Genomic DNA, 18,244 nt, shown 5'->3' on the forward strand with positions numbered 1-18,244 from the left:
CATTTGTTTTTAGGGCCTATATCTTTTCAAATGGAGCAGCTCCACATGCCTGATAAAGGCGCAATCTTTACTCTTTTTTTTCTAGGCTTCCCCATTTCTTTCATAGGAATAATAGACAAACAGATTTCTAATTGGGTGGTCACCACCAATCAATTCCAAAAGGGGGAGAGCTTAGGTTTATGCCCCATTGACACCTTAACAGTGACGACTGCCCCAATATCCACTATGGTGGTCACCACTGCTTAGTAGTCAAAAGGCTGTGAACCAAAATGCTCTATCCATTGAAAAAGGAGTAGTGTTCACCAACCCATTTGACAATGTAGGGCCTCATTAGCATATTGGACCCGAATAACTTGGCACTGGAGGGCATTGATTGCATAAAAGCGCCAGAATCAATAGAAACTGGCTCCACATTAATGTTGATGTGCACATTTCTGAAGAGGTCACAGGTCTTCTTTAGAGGATTTATATGGTTAGAACAACCACTTCTCATTATGAGGTCATTATGTTTCATTCTGATTATGGTGGTTCTCTCTGCTCTTTGTCCATGATGTTGGTGTTTGGCGTGCGATTCAAAATTGATTATCACACTTTATTTTGCCCTTAGAAGTGCCAGCAGTTTGGATTACCTGAATACAACCTGTAGCAAGATTGCTTAGGACAACCCCTTGCCTCAAGGCAGTTCTGATGACTAGCTGATAAAGAGGGTCCCTCTACTAGGACTTACTGTATTGGACAGTTATCATAGAGCTAATGATAAAGACCATGGATTATGTACGCACAGAGATTGTCAATGTATGAGTAATAAGTCTGGTTATCTTAGTTTACATATTTAGTTTCATAAATCTTCACAATGTGTAAACAACTGGATGGAAAGTAGGACTACAGTGAGAAAATTGTAGCATAGAGGCAACATGAGAAAATTTTATTTCGAACCCAAAAAATGATGTATATGCAAAGTCAAAATAAAATGCAAAAAAAGTTTAGAAATTTTTAAATGTAATATTACCAAAATATGTTTCATATAAAATACAATCAAATACATAGGAAGAAACAGAAGTGTCCAGCGCTTGACTCAGGAACAATTTGTTTTATTAATACGCCAGGGTAGACATACAGGAACACATTAAGGTGACGCATTTCGGCTTATACTAGAAAGCCTTAGTCATACAAAATGTCTTTTGTATGACTACGGCTTTCTAGTATAAGCCGAAACGCATCACCTTACCATGTTCTTGTATGTCTACCCTGGCGTATTAATAAAAGAATTGTTCCTTAGTAAAGCGCTGGACACTTCTGTTCCTTACTGAGATTCTTGGACGAGGTCCACGTCAGGTCCTTGCGCCAATTGCTGGGTGAGCTGCTATGCACTTTAATCAAATACATACCTTTACCATAGTGTAATTGCTGCTTTCATGAACCTGAAGTAAAATGCCATTGTCACTCCTTGTCCTGAATTTTATCTCCAAATTATTAATGTACATAGTTTCTGTATCCACAGCACGGTGTGTTAAGAGATACTCTCTTTTCTTGCTCTGGCTCATGGTGTATTCAAGGTAGCCTTTACCTTCAAGTGATAAGGCAGTGTCTGGGCTAATATCTAGAAATAATAAATAATATTAGAAATGTTTGGATTCTTTGTTAAAAAAATATCAATAAATAAAAGTAATACACAGAACAAAGCATTTATTAAATGTAAGAGACCATGTAGAACACTCTTCTATCTAATGATTCCCAAATGGGGTGCTATGAAACCCTCTGATTCTCTGAATGACTCCAGTAGACATAAAAAAACAAGACTTTGTTGAAAGTTGGTGGGGCAAGGAGACCTCTCTTGCTTCCTCGAGAATATTTGTAGATAAGTGGCTAAGGTACTCAAGTTAATAGTAAAGTATAATGGCAGAGAGATCTTGGTGGGATGGACTCTGATGAATCGATTTCCATAGTGGAAACTACCTCAATGGTATCCATCAATGAGAATCACAGACTTGTACAGTTTGGGATTTTTATTGACTGTATTATACTCATAGATGTCTGTTTATTTAAAAAAAGAAGAATGATGAACCTTTGAAACGCTTTGTCCCATTTATCCTGCATGTTTTCTGAATTAATAAAGCCTGCTTTTGTTCACAACTCTCGGGTGTGCGCCTTATAGCCGAAATCAGATTTTTCTACAGGAGTTCTGCGGTAGCCTTGCCAGGCTTTCCCAGAACCTTTCCTGTATCTACACCGCTGGCACAGTGGGACCGACGACCGGCTGCCTCCCGACACTGCACACCGCCACCTGCTACCTGTTACATGTGATCGCCAGTGTTGTGCCTGCCTGAACAACACCCATAGGTGAGCACCATTCTTGTTTTGGACAACTGTCCAACCTATTACAATTATGATTAATTGCACTATATTGCGCCATCTCTGCTTTTCTTCCCCTCTCCTGCATTAAAATATTCTAGGAAGATACTAGATGGACAGTTTTAAGCCGTCTACAGTGTTAACCGCCGTTTCTCTTCAATATGGCTATTTTAGATGACATGTTGGGTATTCCTCATAAATTATATGAGAATTATTGCTAAGCTTTTTTATGGTAGACTGATTCTTCTAAGATCATGGCTTGCTGTTTGGGCTCCCCCACTGTTATCCTGGTTGAATATTGTTAATAAAGGCAGAAGCTATGAATTACTCCTTTATAAAGAAAGAAATAAGATTGAAGTTGGAAGCAGGCTTTGGAATTGTTGGAAGAGTGCCTAGATAGAGATTGATTTTTTTTTTCTTTTCTTTTTTCTCTTTGCTCATATGGAGGAGGGTTGGGTTGTGCATTTATTGGTTAATATTTATATTTGGACCTTTTTTGTTGTTGTTGATGTAATATATAATATAAAAATAAAGGCAAAAAAAAGATAGTAGTGCTTATAGACTTGTCTCAAAATAGATTACATTACTGTTTTGTGGTGAAAACAAAAATACAACAACAAATACAAGCATTAGATTGTAATATTTGATAATAAGCCAAAGCATACATGAACATGGATAGAAAATGGCACTGGTTCGAACTCATAACACAAATGGTGTAATATATTACTAATAACACTATTCCACTGGCACATGGCAATGGCATAGAGGGGGGTTCATCACTCTAGATACCTCTCTATGTCAGAATTGCATATACGTGATGCGTTTGTCAATAAAAGTAAAAAAAAAATCCTTATCAAACAAATCTCATAATTGTACTTCAGTATACTATGGAAATATCTGACTAAAAGAAAGAAAAATATTGAAGTAGTAAACTTAGTGAAAAAAAGTTTCGAAAGTTTTTGGCCACCACAACTGTATATACCCAAAATGCAGAAACGTAAAAGGTCTATATTAATTTCTGTCAGTTAATAAATGGACCTTAAAACATCATTTAATAAATCTGCTTCTCTGATGTGTAAAATCTTAGTTTGAATCTGGAAAAATCCATAGAAACACCTGTAGTGTATATGATAACACTGAGAACTGGAACAGCATAAAACCACCATATAAAATGCATTACTTTATATTGTGAGCACTTAGGCTATTTTTCTAGTGAAGTCAGGTTATTATGAAGCAGTGTAAAACTTAACGTACATTTTTCACAGTGCTTTCCAGTAAAGCCATCTTTACAGTTACATTGCTGCCAGGACCAATTATCAACGCAGGTTGCTCCATTTTGGCAAGAAGTTGTAGTGCAGGCTCCTTCAAATCTTGGACACCTAGACACAAGAATAAGAGAAATGCAATGTGTATTACAGTATACAAATATGGCAGATAAGCGAAGCTTGTATTTTTTGGTTACCGATCCTTTTTTTTTTTTTTTTATCAGAACAATCTAAAGCTTTGAAGATATTTGATCAAAAATGAGTTTGTGTTCCATAGAATGTTTTCTAGGAAATTATTTTAACAATAACAATTGTGGCCTTACCCTCGACATTCAGGGTGCAATTATTTAAATTAGCCCACATATAAGAAGTTAAAAAGATAAGTTAAAGTGGTTGTCTGGCAAAATAAGAGTTGTGTGTCCAGGCTGGACTGAAGATTTAAAAAAACAAAACAAAAAAAAAAAAACACTTTAACTCAAATGTCCCTGTCCTGATGGTGCCTAGCCCAGGTTTAACATCTCTTTTTGTTTCAACATGCAAGAAGCACCCGTTCAGCCAATCACAAGATGGGTCAGCCATATGCCAGTGGCTCGCTGAATGCGTACTTTGTGAGTGTCAAAACAAAAGCAAGTGGAAGCGCTTTTCATCCAGGATTAGGATAGGTTATTTTGTTTAATTTTCATTTTCAGCCCAGCCCAAACACACAACTTATTTTGTCAGATAAATGATTTATCTGAACAAGTTACATATTATGGCTGCCCCATCCTTAGTTTTTATAACCTCTGACCTCACACATTCTAAAAACATCTCATCCTCTATTTCTAGCCAGTGGCTTATACCAAAAATAGAGAGACCTCCAATATGGTAAGATATTTTTCCACCCAGGACAGAAGAGCCTGGTGATTGTTTTCCCCTTTAACCCCTCTCCAGAGGCCTTGGACCAGTTCTTCACCTTCTTGTTTGCAAATAATGCAGTAACTGTGGAGACTGGAATACTGCTTTTATGGTACATTATCATTTGTTTTCGCTTTACCGAAACATATCTCATGTTCGTTACATTCATTTTATGTAGTCATGCTAATGTTAAATTGAAATAATAGAACATCTGTCCAGTTTGGACAGTAGTATGGGTGGTCAGAAATGATGTTCATTTTGCCAGAATGCTTCTAGCTCAGCTGTAGCCTAAGGGCTGCCAATGGTTTTCTTAAGCTGCATTATTCACCATTCATGATGGCAATTATCATTAAACGTCGAGAGGATTATTATAGGACATACGGGTAATTCTGAGACAACATGCTGCTATATGAGACTAATTTCCTGGTATAACTGCAATTATTGTGGTGAGAGCAGCCACCATTAACCTAAGCCAAATCTACACATGCTAGAGAGCTGGAACTGTAAATTGCCTCGTAAACCCCCACCAGCTCGACCTTCAAGAATTGTTGTCACATACAATAATACGCCATTGAACCGCATGTAAAGAATTCACCTTTCAATGGTTAAAGCAATCAATCAAAAACTGATTTTCTGGAGTGTCTAGAGTTAATATACATGGCTTAAAATAACACAAGGATCGGGAAATTATTGATGATTAATTGACCGTAATTGTTTGCAGCACATTGAAGCTAGAGAAACCCTACAGAAAGCATCTTTTGTTTCTTTTCTGTCTAAGTGCACTCTGATGACACCTGTCTCGGGAACTGTCTGGGTAGAAGCAAATCCCCAAAGCAAACCTCTTCTACTCTGTGCAGTTCCCGAGAGCACTGTTGCCAGACAGAAAAGAACAACTCAACTTCAGCAGCTGATAATTATTGGAAGGATTATTATTTTTTTAAATAGAAGTAATTTACAAATCTGTTTAACTTTCTGGAGCCAGTTGATATAAAAAAAAAACTTTTTTTTTCCTGGAATACCCCTTTAAAACTTATGATCATGTATTAAAGCATTGAACCAATGTATCATTATGCATCAGATTTCCTGGGGCCTTAACATACCGATCTAGGATTCCTTGTGCTGACAAAGCTTGGCTTGGTTCTAGAGGACGCCCATTCACTGCAAATTCCATTATACAACCTACAAAGTCATGGCTTTGTACTTGTCCTTTTCTTTGTAGTATTGGTTCCAGGGATCTGATACCTCCTACTGTTATTCTGTTTGGCTGAACATCCAGAGTCCTGTTCCAAGAAAGAAGAATCATTACAGACCAACTCAGTTTTTTTTTTCAAGCAATGATGATCATAAGATTGTGTTAAAAAAGTGTGCACAGTCTAGACAAGGAGGTGATTTATCCTATGTGTTAACTTTTATAACACAATCTTTAATTTTAGTAACATATACTCTGAGGAAGCTTCATCATCATGCTTTGGGGATATTACGTTGTTATTAAATAACATTCTAGGTCTAGGTGAACAGATGGAAGGTAGATATAAAATAAGTACAGGTGAGTCAACAGGAAACACACATTGTAGGAGGAATTCTAAACTTCTTACATTAAGTAGGCAGACAAGATAATTGGTTTCCCTTCACACTCAATTACATTAGGGAGACAAAACTGAGTCTTTCAACACTAATGTCTATGTCTAATGTCTTCCAGGCCAACAGCACCGAGGCAGTAGATGGGTTCACTGCTTTTATTATTTCCTGATATGCAATTTTTGGCATGTTAGAAAATGACATCAGCAGACATCCAGGACATATTTTGTCCATAATGCTGTTGAAGTCAATGAGCTTTTCTTTTTTGAGAGAAACTCAAATAAAAGGATGAAGAAGCCAATCCAAGTCCTTATCATATTTTATAATTATATTTCAAAATATTTAAAGATAATAATCAGTTATTAAAAATTATTTATTTTTAGTTTTTCAATACTCTTGTAATTGTTTTTTTTAACATACTGTTTTATAATAGTGGATTTACCGTATGGCTAGAACTATGGTCTGGGTTCACAAAAGACCAGGACAATATATGTGTGGTGCTAGCATTTTTACATAGGTTTTCTACAAATATTCAAGATTCCTTCCATCCATTAAAAAAAAATTTCAAAAAAAGTTTCAAGTAAAAATTGCCTTATATGAGTTTATGGATAAAATAAGTCAGTCAAATGATAAGCATTTAAGTCAGATGTTTGTAAAAAAATAAAAAAATAAAAAAAAAGGCAATAAACTGATACAAGCACAAAAGACAAAATTATTTGGTGCAATACATGTGAACATGTGTAATACATAATTCTATCTGTTTGGATGGCCACATTTATGAAATGAAAGGGGGTATTCCGGCTTTATACATATTATCCCATATCCAAAGGATAGGGGATAAAATGTATGATCACAGGGGTCCCGCCTCTGGGGGACCCTGTGATCATACATCTTATCCCCTATCATTTGGATAGGGTATAAGATGTATAAAGCCAGAATACCCCTTTAAAGGGTTATCCAGAAATATAATATAAACAACACCACATTGTCCTCGGGTGGTCTGTAGTATTACAAATCAGCTTCATTCCATTAATGGAACTGAGCTGTAATACGACACAAAACCTGTGGACAAGTGTGGTGCTGTTTTTTTTTTTGTTGTTGAAGAAATTAGCTTTGTTTTCTTAATCCTAACAGATTTTATGGCCAATTTATAGGGGTTATCCCGGAGGGGAAGAAGAAAAACTTTTGCTTGCTCCCAGCGCTCCACCTCACTCTAACTTCTAAAAGGAAGGGGTGGGTACCAAATGATTATATTGTGGCCATGGATCATCGCATGCAGGCTCTGTTTACATTCTGTACACATATAGGCTTAGTAAGTCTATAGCTCTGAGATATACAAATGTAAACTGCACAGTTGCACACATCACCATAGACTTCCATTGTAACAAAATAACTATTTGTTACAGGATTTTTCTTCATCAACTCCATATCCCACACGTATTGCATAAGGACGTTCTTTAGGCACTCCTAGGGCGTTATACTCTACAGAGATTGTATTTTCTCATTTGCTTAGGTATAACCCCCCCCCCCCCAAATGCCCTTAAGACAATATTTAGGAACTGTTGCTCAAATTGCAATATACTGCTTTGAAAATGAACCAAATCATTTTATTTCTATGAACAGTGTTTTTGTAGCTTCTGTAGAAACTTTAATGATGCAAAATGATATAAAAGTAACTGTGAGGATCACTTAAGTGTTCCCTGGTTAATACACGGAATTCTGCTAACCAAGAAACACACAGACAAAAGAGAAATCTGTACAGTTCATTGAAATGAATGAGTATATAGTCACAGATTTTATGGAGTGCAATCTAATAGGAAGTAGGGGACAGGTTGTCTTGGATATATATCCTTATTAAAAGTAACCGTGCCTGTAGGGAACATCTTGTGAAATTTAGAAGCATTTTACTGCAAAAACTGACAGTAGGTGGATGATGTTTTTTTGCTTATTAACAACTTAACAGTGAGATCAAGTTTGTGAGGCATGCTGGATTCTATACAAGGGGATCTCCAGAAACAAAAAAATCTTCTCTGGTTAAATAATCAATTCTTTTTTCTCTTGTCCTAAATTGTACATTGTCATCTGTAATGGGTGTAATATACTGTAAATGTTTTGAGATTTACCAGTCACTGGACACAGCTGTAGTGCTGACAGTGCAGAACCCTGGTTCCTGGTCTTCCGAGCATGTGTCAACTGTCAGTGATGCCGCCTGCAATAAAGATTCATATTCGTGAGTATAATATGACATTTGGAGGAGATATAGACAGTCATGGGCAAAAGATTTGAGACTGACACAAATTTTGGTTTCAATAAAGCTGTTCCATTGATTTTAGATTATTTTGTCAGATGTTTCGGTTTTCTTTTCAACTTCTATTGACAAATTCATCAAGTTTATGCAAAGTCTCGATATTAATGCTATTTTTAAAGACTTCTGCAATTGGCCCTGGCATGCTGAATGGGCCAAATTCCGAGTGATGACAACTTGTTCTTGCCTGATCACTGCTTGGGATTTATCACAATTTGTGTTTTTGTTTGTCCATCCACATTTTGAGGATTGACCAAAGGGTCTGGGGAGTTTCCTTGCCATGGACCCAAAGTGTCAATGCTTTGTTCATCAAGTTGCTTAGTTATCACTATTGCCATGTGGTATGGTGCTATTATGCTTAAAAGGTATTGTTTACCCCCAAATTGCTCCTGGAAGTTGCTCTTCAAATACCAAAATATGCTAGGACCATCTCCTAAAGAGGACTCAGCTAAGGGTTTGGTTCAACACCAGTGTGGAACTTGCTCAGGAATGGCAAGTCACAGGTGTCAGTGCATCTGCCACAGGGTGGGGGGGGGGGAGGCTGTTGGAGGTAGAACTGGCACCAAAAAGGGCTGCAAAAAAAAACACTTATCTTTAAGAAAAACATCTAGGACGGACTAACATTCTGTAGGAAGTACAGGGGTTGGACTTCATAAGATTGGAGTAAAGTTATTTTCTCTAATGAAAACCCCTTCAGACTGTTTGGGACATCTGGAAGAATGATTGTCCGGAGAAGGAGAGGTGAACGCTACCATAAGTCTCACATCATGCCAACATTAAAGTATTCTAAGACCATTTATGTGTGGCATGGGTGGAGTGGGTTCCCTTAGGCAATGCACACATGGTAGTTTTTCAGCAAAGAAAATGTCTGTGCAGACATTTCACCAACCTCGGAGCGCCAACAGAACATGCCGGAGCTAGGACAGCTCAGAAATGCGCCACCTTATAGACGCAATGCATTTCCGTGTGGACTATGCATAAAGAATAGACATGACTATTCTTTCTGCGGATGCCAGAATCTGAATTTCCGCAGCAGAAACATCTGTTTCTGGAGTGGAAATTCTGCCAGGGGAACATTGCAGCAGAATCCAATTGAAATCAACAGGACTTTGCTGCTGCGGAATGTCCATGCGGAATTCTGCCCGGAAATTCTATCGTGTGAACATAGCCCTACAATTTTGAATGAACACTGCCATAAAAAAATTACCTTCTTTCAACGAACCATGAGAAATTTGGTGATGAGCAATGCTCTTTCCAGTATCACCATGTCACAATGCAAAGGTGATAACTAAGTGGACAAAACATTGAAATGTTGGGTCCATAGCCGGAAAACTCCTCAGATCTCCATTCCTTTAAGAACCTGTGGTCATTCCTTAAAAAGCGGATGGACAAACAAAAACACAGAAATTGTGATAAACTCCAGGCACAGACTAGGCAGGAATAAGTTGTCATCAGTCAGGATTTAGCCCAGAGGATGATATCCAGCATACCAGGAAGAATTGCAAAAGTCTTGAAAAAGAAGGGTCAACACTACAAATATTGAGTCTTTGCATAAACATCATGCATTTGTCAATAAAAGTTTTCATAGTTGTACTTCAGTAAACCATAGAGACACCTGACTAAAAGATTTCAAAACACTAAAGCTGAAAACTTTTTATCTATACATGTGTATAGGTTATATTGACCATTCCAGAGGCCCATTCACAGATTCTACACTGCCATTGGCAGCACTAGTGTTCTGGTCAACACCTGTTCGAATCCCCGAGCTTTGTGTGCTTTGCAGAAGACCTTCCTTATAGCAAAGTGGGAAGTAATTCTGATGATAATATTACCTTAGGGGATTGCTAAGGATGCAATTTATTGATACCATTGTCAGAATAGATAAAATAGTATGGCATTAGTATGGCATATTTTCAATATCTACAGCTACAATATCAGTTAGTTAAATATAATATTTATAGCTGTCAGTTTGTTGAATATAACCTGAAACCTAATTCACAGGCTGGGTGGTGACTCTTTGGTTCTGTAGTACGCTACATGTTTTGGTATGTTGGGCTGGGTCCACATATATCAGGCCTCCCGCAGAGTTTCCCTCCAGTGTGCACCAGAGGAAAACTGATGCTAGAACATATCCCATTCATTTGAATGGGACAGTCCACAATCATCCAGCCTCCGAATTTTGATGCCGGATGGTTGGACACGCCAGACAGCACCGTCCCAAAACGATGGACGCTGACTGCCATACAACTGATAACAACTTGTCATCAGTTGTGGCATCAGTTGCGTAGAGATATAAGCCGAGTTCACCTATTGTCCGTTCTTTAGACGTAATCAATTCCGCATGCATTGCCATCTATGTCCGGACGGAATTTTTCCATCTGGAGATCATCAGTGTGAACCCGTCCTTATAGCACCATAATACGTACACACGATCCCAAACAAACATAATGTGACATGATACCGATTCCCAGCATTGAAGGCCAATGTAGATTTTCTTTTATTCCCTTGACTTTTATTTACCCTTGGCTTCTTCACAATAATATATTAAGGATATTATCGTAAGCTTATATTTACTTCCACGTCTTAAATCTCCCCATCTCCCCCAAATTGGCGATGAGGATGTATTTACTGTAGAACATAAAAATGGCATATACGATATTGCACTTGAAAGGGATACGCCATTTTTTTTAAATATCTGCTGCATTTTTATTTTTCCCTTTTCTCCTTCTGTCGTTTCTTTCCTAATCTGCAATATCTCAAAAATGACAGCTTAATGCTTTTACCATTTTCCCATAAACTCCCTTTGCACTGTAGGAAATGACAGATTCAAAATCCTGTGGGTTGAGGACAGACATATATTGTGCAGTTTTACATGTGGAAATTGCGTTTCGCTAAATGTTTGTGGCAGAAAAAAAAATGTTATTCTGTTATTTTTAGGTTCCGCAATTCCCTACATAGAAAACAAAATTGAATTCCACTTACATACAGGCAAAACCCATATCCTAGGCTATCTTTATCAGGCTGAATTAACATTTTTCCTGCAGTGAAATCCGATAATTAGCTCGAGCAGCATTCTGTATGTTGGCCCAATAAAGGTTGTTTTCAGACTTTAATATGTCTATGGTACTTCTACTCATGCCAGTAACATTTTTAATGCAATTGGATAGATTAAGCTGTTACAAAGGAAAACCTGATATCTGCTGAGAGGTAGATACTATAAATATTACACTATATTAATGGTCACCATGAACAATAAAATGCGATTCTGTTTTATAACATGAACCATTTATGCAGGTACATTGCATGTAGTAATATCTATTGAATCTCTGCCTTTTCTTGACCTCTTGTCTTGGCAGAAAAATATAACCTGTTTGTGCTGGCAGTAAGTCTCAAGGCATAAATGGAGTAGCCCCAAGTTAAAAAATTCAGCACCCCATTTAGGTGAACAATATATGAGGCTAGCACATCTGTAATGTATTATTCTTTGCACTTTTTACTGTGCCAGTTGCAGCATATGGTAGTTATCTATAATGACTATATTATAAGTATGTGCCTGAAGGCGGGAAACTTAGAAGGCATTCGGGATTAAGGGAAAGTAAAATAAAGTTAAAAAAAACTATTAAAAAGGGTTGTCCACTTCGGCATCTGTTCCCAGGCCCTCAACATCCCCTTTAGTTCCAGTTAAAAGCTGAGTTCATACAGTGGATGACCCTAAATCTACAATGACGTCTACTAAGTTTTCATTGGTGATGGTTATGCTTTACTTTCAGGAATCACGTCATAGGGTGAGGAAAGTGAAAATGTTGCTTGTTACGCCGAGCGCTCCGGGTCCCCGCTCCTCCCCGGAGCGCTCGCTACACTCCTCTCACTGCAGCGCTCCGCTCGGTTCCACGGACCCGGGGCGCTGCGATACCGCCTCTGGCCGGGATGCGATTCGCGATGCGGGTAGCGCCCGCTCGCGATGCGCACCCCGGCTCCCGTACCTGACTCGCTCTCCGTCAGTTCTGTCCCGGCGCGCGCGGCCCCGCTCCCTAGGGCGCGCGCGCGCCGGGTCTTTGCGATTTAAAGGGCCACTGCGCCGCTGATTGGCGCAGTGGTTCCAATTAGTGTTTACACCTGTGCACTTCCCTATATCACCTCACTTCCCCTTCACTCCCTCGCCGGATCTTGTTGCCTTAGTGCCAGTGAAAGCGTTTCCTTGTGTGTTCCTAGCCTGTGTTCCAGACCTCCTGCCGTTGCCCCTGACTACGATCCTTGCTGCCTGCCCCGACCTTCTGCTACGTCCGACCTTGCTTCTGTCTACTCCCTTGTACCGCGCCTATCTTCAGCAGCCAGAGAGGTTGAGCCGTTGCTAGGGGATACGACCTGGTCACTACCGCCGCAGCAAGACCATCCCGCTTTGCGGCGGGCTCTGGTGAAAACCAGTAGTGACTTAGAACCGATCCTCTAGCACGGTCCACGCCAATCCCTCTCTGGCACAGAGGATCCACTACCTGCCAGCCGGCATCGTGACAGTAGATCCGGCCATGGATCCCGCTGAAGTTCCTCTGCCAGTTGTCGCTGACCTCACCACGGTGGTCGCCCAGCAGTCACAACAGATAGCGCAACAAGGCCAACAGCTGTCTCAACTGACTGTTATGCTACAACAGTTACTACCACAGCTCCAGCAATCATCTCCTCCGCCAGCTCCTGTACCTCCTCCGCAGCGAGTGGCCGCTTCTGGACTACGACTATCCTTACCGGATAAATTTGATGGGGACTCTAAGTTTTGCCGTGGCTTCCTTTCCCAATGTTCATTACACTTGGAGATGATGTCGGACCAGTTCCCCACTGAAAGGTCTAAGGTGGCTTTCGTAGTCAGCCTGCTGTCTGGAAAAGCCCTGGCTTGGGCCACGCCGCTCTGGGACCGCAATGACCCCGTCACTGCCTCTGTACACTCCTTCTTCTCGGAAATTCGAAGTGTCTTTGAGGAACCTGCCCGAGCCTCTTCTGCTGAGACTGCCCTGTTGAACCTGGTCCAGGGTAATTCTTCCGTTGGCGAGTATGCCGTACAATTCCGTACACTTGCTTCTGAATTATCCTGGAACAATGAGGCCCTCTGCGCGACCTTTAAAAAAGGCCTATCCAGCAACATTAAAGATGTTCTGGCCGCACGAGAAATGCCTGCTAATCTTCATGAACTTATTCACCTAGCCACTCGCATTGACATGCGTTTTTCCGAAAGGCGTCAGGAGCTCCGCCAAGATATGGACTCTGTTCGCACGAGGCGTTTCTTCTCCTCGGCTCCTCTCTCCTCTGGTTCCCTGCAATCTGTTCCTGTGCCTCCCGCCGTGGAGGCTATGCAGGTCGACCGGTCTCGCCTGACATCTCAAGAGAGGACACGACGCCGTATGGAGAACCTCTGCCTGTACTGTGCTAGTACCGAACACTTCCTGAGGGATTGTCCTATCCGCCCTCCCCGCCTGGAAAAACGTACGCTGACTCCGCACAAAGGTGAGACAATCCTTGATGTCTACTCTGCTTCTCCACGTCTTACTGTGCCTGTGCGGATGTCTGCCTCTGCCTTCTCCTTCTCTTCTGTGGCCTTATTGGACTCTGGATCTGCAGGAAACTTTATTTTGGCCTCTCTCGTCAACAGGTTCAACATCCCAGTGACCAGTCTCACCAGACCCCTTTACATCAATTGTATAAACAATGAAAGGTTGGACTGTTCCATACGTTTCCGCACGGAGCCCCTTCTAATGAGCATCGGATCTCATCAAGAGAGGATTGAACTTTTGGTCCTCCCCAATTGCTCCTCGGAAATTCTCCTTGGACTTCCCTGGCTTCAACTTCATTCCCCAACCCTGGATTGGTCCACTGGGGAGATCAAGAGTTGGGGGCCCTCTTGTTCCAAGGACTGTCTAAAACCGGTTCCCAGTAACCCTTGCCGTGACTCTGTGCTTCCTCCAGTAACCGGTCTCCCTAAGGCCTATATGGACTTCGCGGATGTTTTCTGCAAAAAACAAGCGGAGACTCTACCTCCTCACAGGCCTTATGATTGTCCTATCGACCTCCTCCCGGGCACTACTCCACCCCGGGGCAGAATTTATCCTCTCTCTGCCCCAGAGACTCTTGCCATGTCTGAATACGTCCAGGAGAATCTAAAAAAGGGCTTTATCCGTAAATCCTCCTCTCCTGCCGGAGCCGGATTTTTCTTTGTGTCCAAAAAAGATGGCTCTCTACGTCCTTGCATTGACTACCGCGGACTTAATAAAATCACGGTTAAGAACCGCTACCCCTTACCCCTCATCTCTGAACTCTTTGATCGCCTCCAAGGTGCCCACATCTTTACTAAATTGGACTTAAGAGGCGCCTATAACCTCATCCGCATCAGAGAGGGGGATGAGTGGAAAACAGCATTTAACACCAGAGATGGACACTTTGAGTATCTGGTCATGCCCTTTGGCCTGTGCAACGCCCCTGCTGTCTTCCAAGACTTTGTTAATGAAATTTTTCGTGATCTGTTATACTCCTGTGTTGTTGTATATCTTGATGATATCCTAATTTTTTCGGCCAATCTAGAAGAACACCGCCAGCATGTCCGTATGGTTCTTCAGAGACTTCGTGACAATCAACTCTATGCTAAAATTGAGAAATGTCTGTTTGAATGCCAATCTCTTCCTTTTCTAGGATACTTGGTCTCTGGCCAGGGACTACAAATGGACCCAGATAAACTTTCTGCCGTCTTAGATTGGCCACGCCCCTCCGGACTCCGTGCCATCCAACGTTTTTTGGGGTTCGCCAATTATTACAGGCAATTTATTCCACATTTTTCTACCATTGTGGCTCCTATTGTGGCTTTAACCAAAAAAAATGCCGATCCCAAGTCTTGGCCTCCTCAAGCGGAAGACGCCTTTAAACGACTCAAGTCTGCCTTCTCTTCGGCTCCCGTGCTCTCCAGACCTGACCCATCTAAACCCTTCCTATTGGAGGTTGATGCCTCCTCAGTGGGAGCTGGAGCTGTCCTTCTACAAAAAAACTCTTCCGGGCATGCTGTTACTTGTGGTTTTTTTTCTAGGACCTTCTCTCCGGCGGAGAGGAACTACTCCATCGGGGATCAAGAGCTTCTTGCCATTAAATTAGCACTTGAGGAATGGAGACATCTGCTGGAGGGATCAAGATTCCCAGTTATTATTTACACCGATCACAAGAACCTCTCCTACCTCCAGTCTGCCCAACGGCTGAATCCTCGTCAGGCCAGGTGGTCTCTGTTCTTTGCCCGATTTAATTTTGAAATTCACTTTCGGCCTGCTGATAAGAACATTAGGGCCGATGCTCTCTCTCGTTCCTCGGATGCTTCTGAAATTGAACTCTCTCCGCAACACATCATTCCTCCTGACTGCCTGATTTCCACTTCTCTAGCCTCCATCAGGCAAACTCCTCCAGGAAAGACCTTTGTTTCTCCACGCCAACGTCTCGGAATCCTCAAATGGGGTCACTCCTCCCATCTCGCAGGTCATGCGGGCATCAAGAAATCTGTGCAACTCATCTCTCGCTTCTATTGGTGGCCGACTCTAGAGACTGATGTGGTGGACTTTGTGCGAGCCTGCACTATCTGTGCCCGGGATAAGACTCCTCGCCAGAAGCCCGCTGGTTTTCTTCTTCCTCTGCCTGTCCCCGAACAACCTTGGTCTCTGATTGGTATGGATTTTATTACTGACTTACCCCCATCCCATGGCAACACTGTTATTTGGGTGGTCGTTGATCGATTCTCCAAAATGGCGCATTTCATCCCTCTTCCTGGTCTTCCTTCAGCGCCTCAGTTGGCTAAACAATTTTTTGTACACATTTTTCGTCTTCACGGGTTGCCTACGCAGATCGTCTCGGATAGAGGCGTCCAATTTGTGTCTAAATTCTGGAGGGCTCTCTGTAAACAACTCAAGATTAAATTAAATTTTTCTTCTGCATACCATCCTCAATCCAATGGACAAGTAGAAAGAATTAACCAGATCTTGGGTGACTATTTACGACATTTTGTTTCCTCCCGCCAGGATGACTGGGCAGATCTTCTACCTTGGGCCGAATTCTCGTATAATTTCAGAATCTCTGAATCTTCCTCCAAATCCCCGTTTTTCGTGGTGTACGGCCGTCACCCTCTTCCCCCCCTCCCTACCCCCTTGCCCTCTGGTCTGCCCGCTGTGGATGAAATTTCTCGTGATCTTTCCATCATATGGAGAGAGACCCAAAATTCTCTCTTACAGGCTTCTTCACGCATGAAGAGATTCGCGGATAAGATAAGAAGAGCTCCTCCCATTTTTTCCCCTGGAGACAAGGTATGGCTCTCCGCCAAATATGTCCGCTTCCGTGTCCCTAGCTATAAGTTGGGACCACGCTATCTTGGTCCTTTCAAGGTTTTGCGCCAGATTAATCCTGTCTCTTACAAACTTCTTCTTCCTCCTTCTCTTCGTATTCCTAATGCCTTTCATGTTTCTCTTCTTAAACCACTTATCATTAACCGTTTCTCTCCCAAATCTGTTCCCCCCACTCCTGTCTCCGGCTCCTCGGACATCTTCTCCGTCAAAGAAATTTTAGCATCTAAAAAGGTCAGAGGGAAAACCTTCTTTTTAGTGGATTGGGAGGGTTGTGGTCCAGAAGAGAGGTCCTGGGAACCTGAGGACAATATCCTGGACAAAAGTCTGGTCCTCAGGTTCTCAGGCTCCAAGAAGAGGGGGAGACCCAAGGGGGGGGGTACTGTTACGCCGAGCGCTCCGGGTCCCCGCTCCTCCCCGGAGCGCTCGCTACACTCCTCTCACTGCAGCGCTCCGCTCGGTTCCACGGACCCGGGGCGCTGCGATACCGCCTCTGGCCGGGATGCGATTCGCGATGCGGGTAGCGCCCGCTCGCGATGCGCACCCCGGCTCCCGTACCTGACTCGCTCTCCGTCAGTTCTGTCCCGGCGCGCGCGGCCCCGCTCCCTAGGGCGCGCGCGCGCCGGGTCTTTGCGATTTAAAGGGCCACTGCGCCGCTGATTGGCGCAGTGGTTCCAATTAGTGTTTACACCTGTGCACTTCCCTATATCACCTCACTTCCCCTTCACTCCCTCGCCGGATCTTGTTGCCTTAGTGCCAGTGAAAGCGTTTCCTTGTGTGTTCCTAGCCTGTGTTCCAGACCTCCTGCCGTTGCCCCTGACTACGATCCTTGCTGCCTGCCCCGACCTTCTGCTACGTCCGACCTTGCTTCTGTCTACTCCCTTGTACCGCGCCTATCTTCAGCAGCCAGAGAGGTTGAGCCGTTGCTAGGGGATACGACCTGGTCACTACCGCCGCAGCAAGACCATCCCGCTTTGCGGCGGGCTCTGGTGAAAACCAGTAGTGACTTAGAACCGATCCTCTAGCACGGTCCACGCCAATCCCTCTCTGGCACAGAGGATCCACTACCTGCCAGCCGGCATCGTGACATTGCTATAGCTTATGTGGACTGAGGCCATTGTGGAAGCTCCTGTTGGCCAAGGATATGATACTATAGTGGACCTCAAAGATTTAGCAAAATATAAACCCAAATTGGAGATGACTTTAGAGGCAATACACTTGGGATCTATTTATTATTTTGGGACGATTCACAACTATGTTTTAAGATCTCATTGATGATGTCCTGAACAAAAATATGGTGCATTTTACACCACAATACTGGCTCACATGGCTTTAATCACATTTTCAATGTGTTTTAGACACTTTTAGTGTCTTGCTTAACACAGGGATGTAGCATAGGCAAAAAACGGCAAAATGAAGCCAACTAATAGATGGTGTAAAGATGTTCCAGATTTCCAAACATTATGAGCCATAGTTTAATTGGGCACATTTGTCAACTG

General features: G+C 42.2%; 1 protein-coding gene across 1 annotated transcript in view; it reads right to left on the reverse strand.

Annotated features, from left to right (window-relative positions):
• FAT4 (FAT atypical cadherin 4) overlaps positions 1 to 18,244 on the reverse strand; it is a 245,383-nt gene that overhangs the window by 6,082 nt on the left and 221,057 nt on the right. The window contains exons 12-15 of the mRNA XM_056563751.1: positions 8,213 to 8,298; positions 5,612 to 5,791; positions 3,607 to 3,731; positions 1,389 to 1,600 (exon numbers count right to left, since the gene is read on the reverse strand). Coding sequence (XP_056419726.1) covers positions 1,389 to 1,600; positions 3,607 to 3,731; positions 5,612 to 5,791; positions 8,213 to 8,298 — 603 coding nt within the window. The remainder of the gene's footprint in view (positions 1 to 1,388; positions 1,601 to 3,606; positions 3,732 to 5,611; positions 5,792 to 8,212; positions 8,299 to 18,244) is intronic.

Source organism: Hyla sarda, chromosome 1 (genome assembly GCF_029499605.1).
Source record: "Hyla sarda isolate aHylSar1 chromosome 1, aHylSar1.hap1, whole genome shotgun sequence".
Taxonomy (NCBI): domain Eukaryota; kingdom Metazoa; phylum Chordata; class Amphibia; order Anura; family Hylidae; genus Hyla; species Hyla sarda.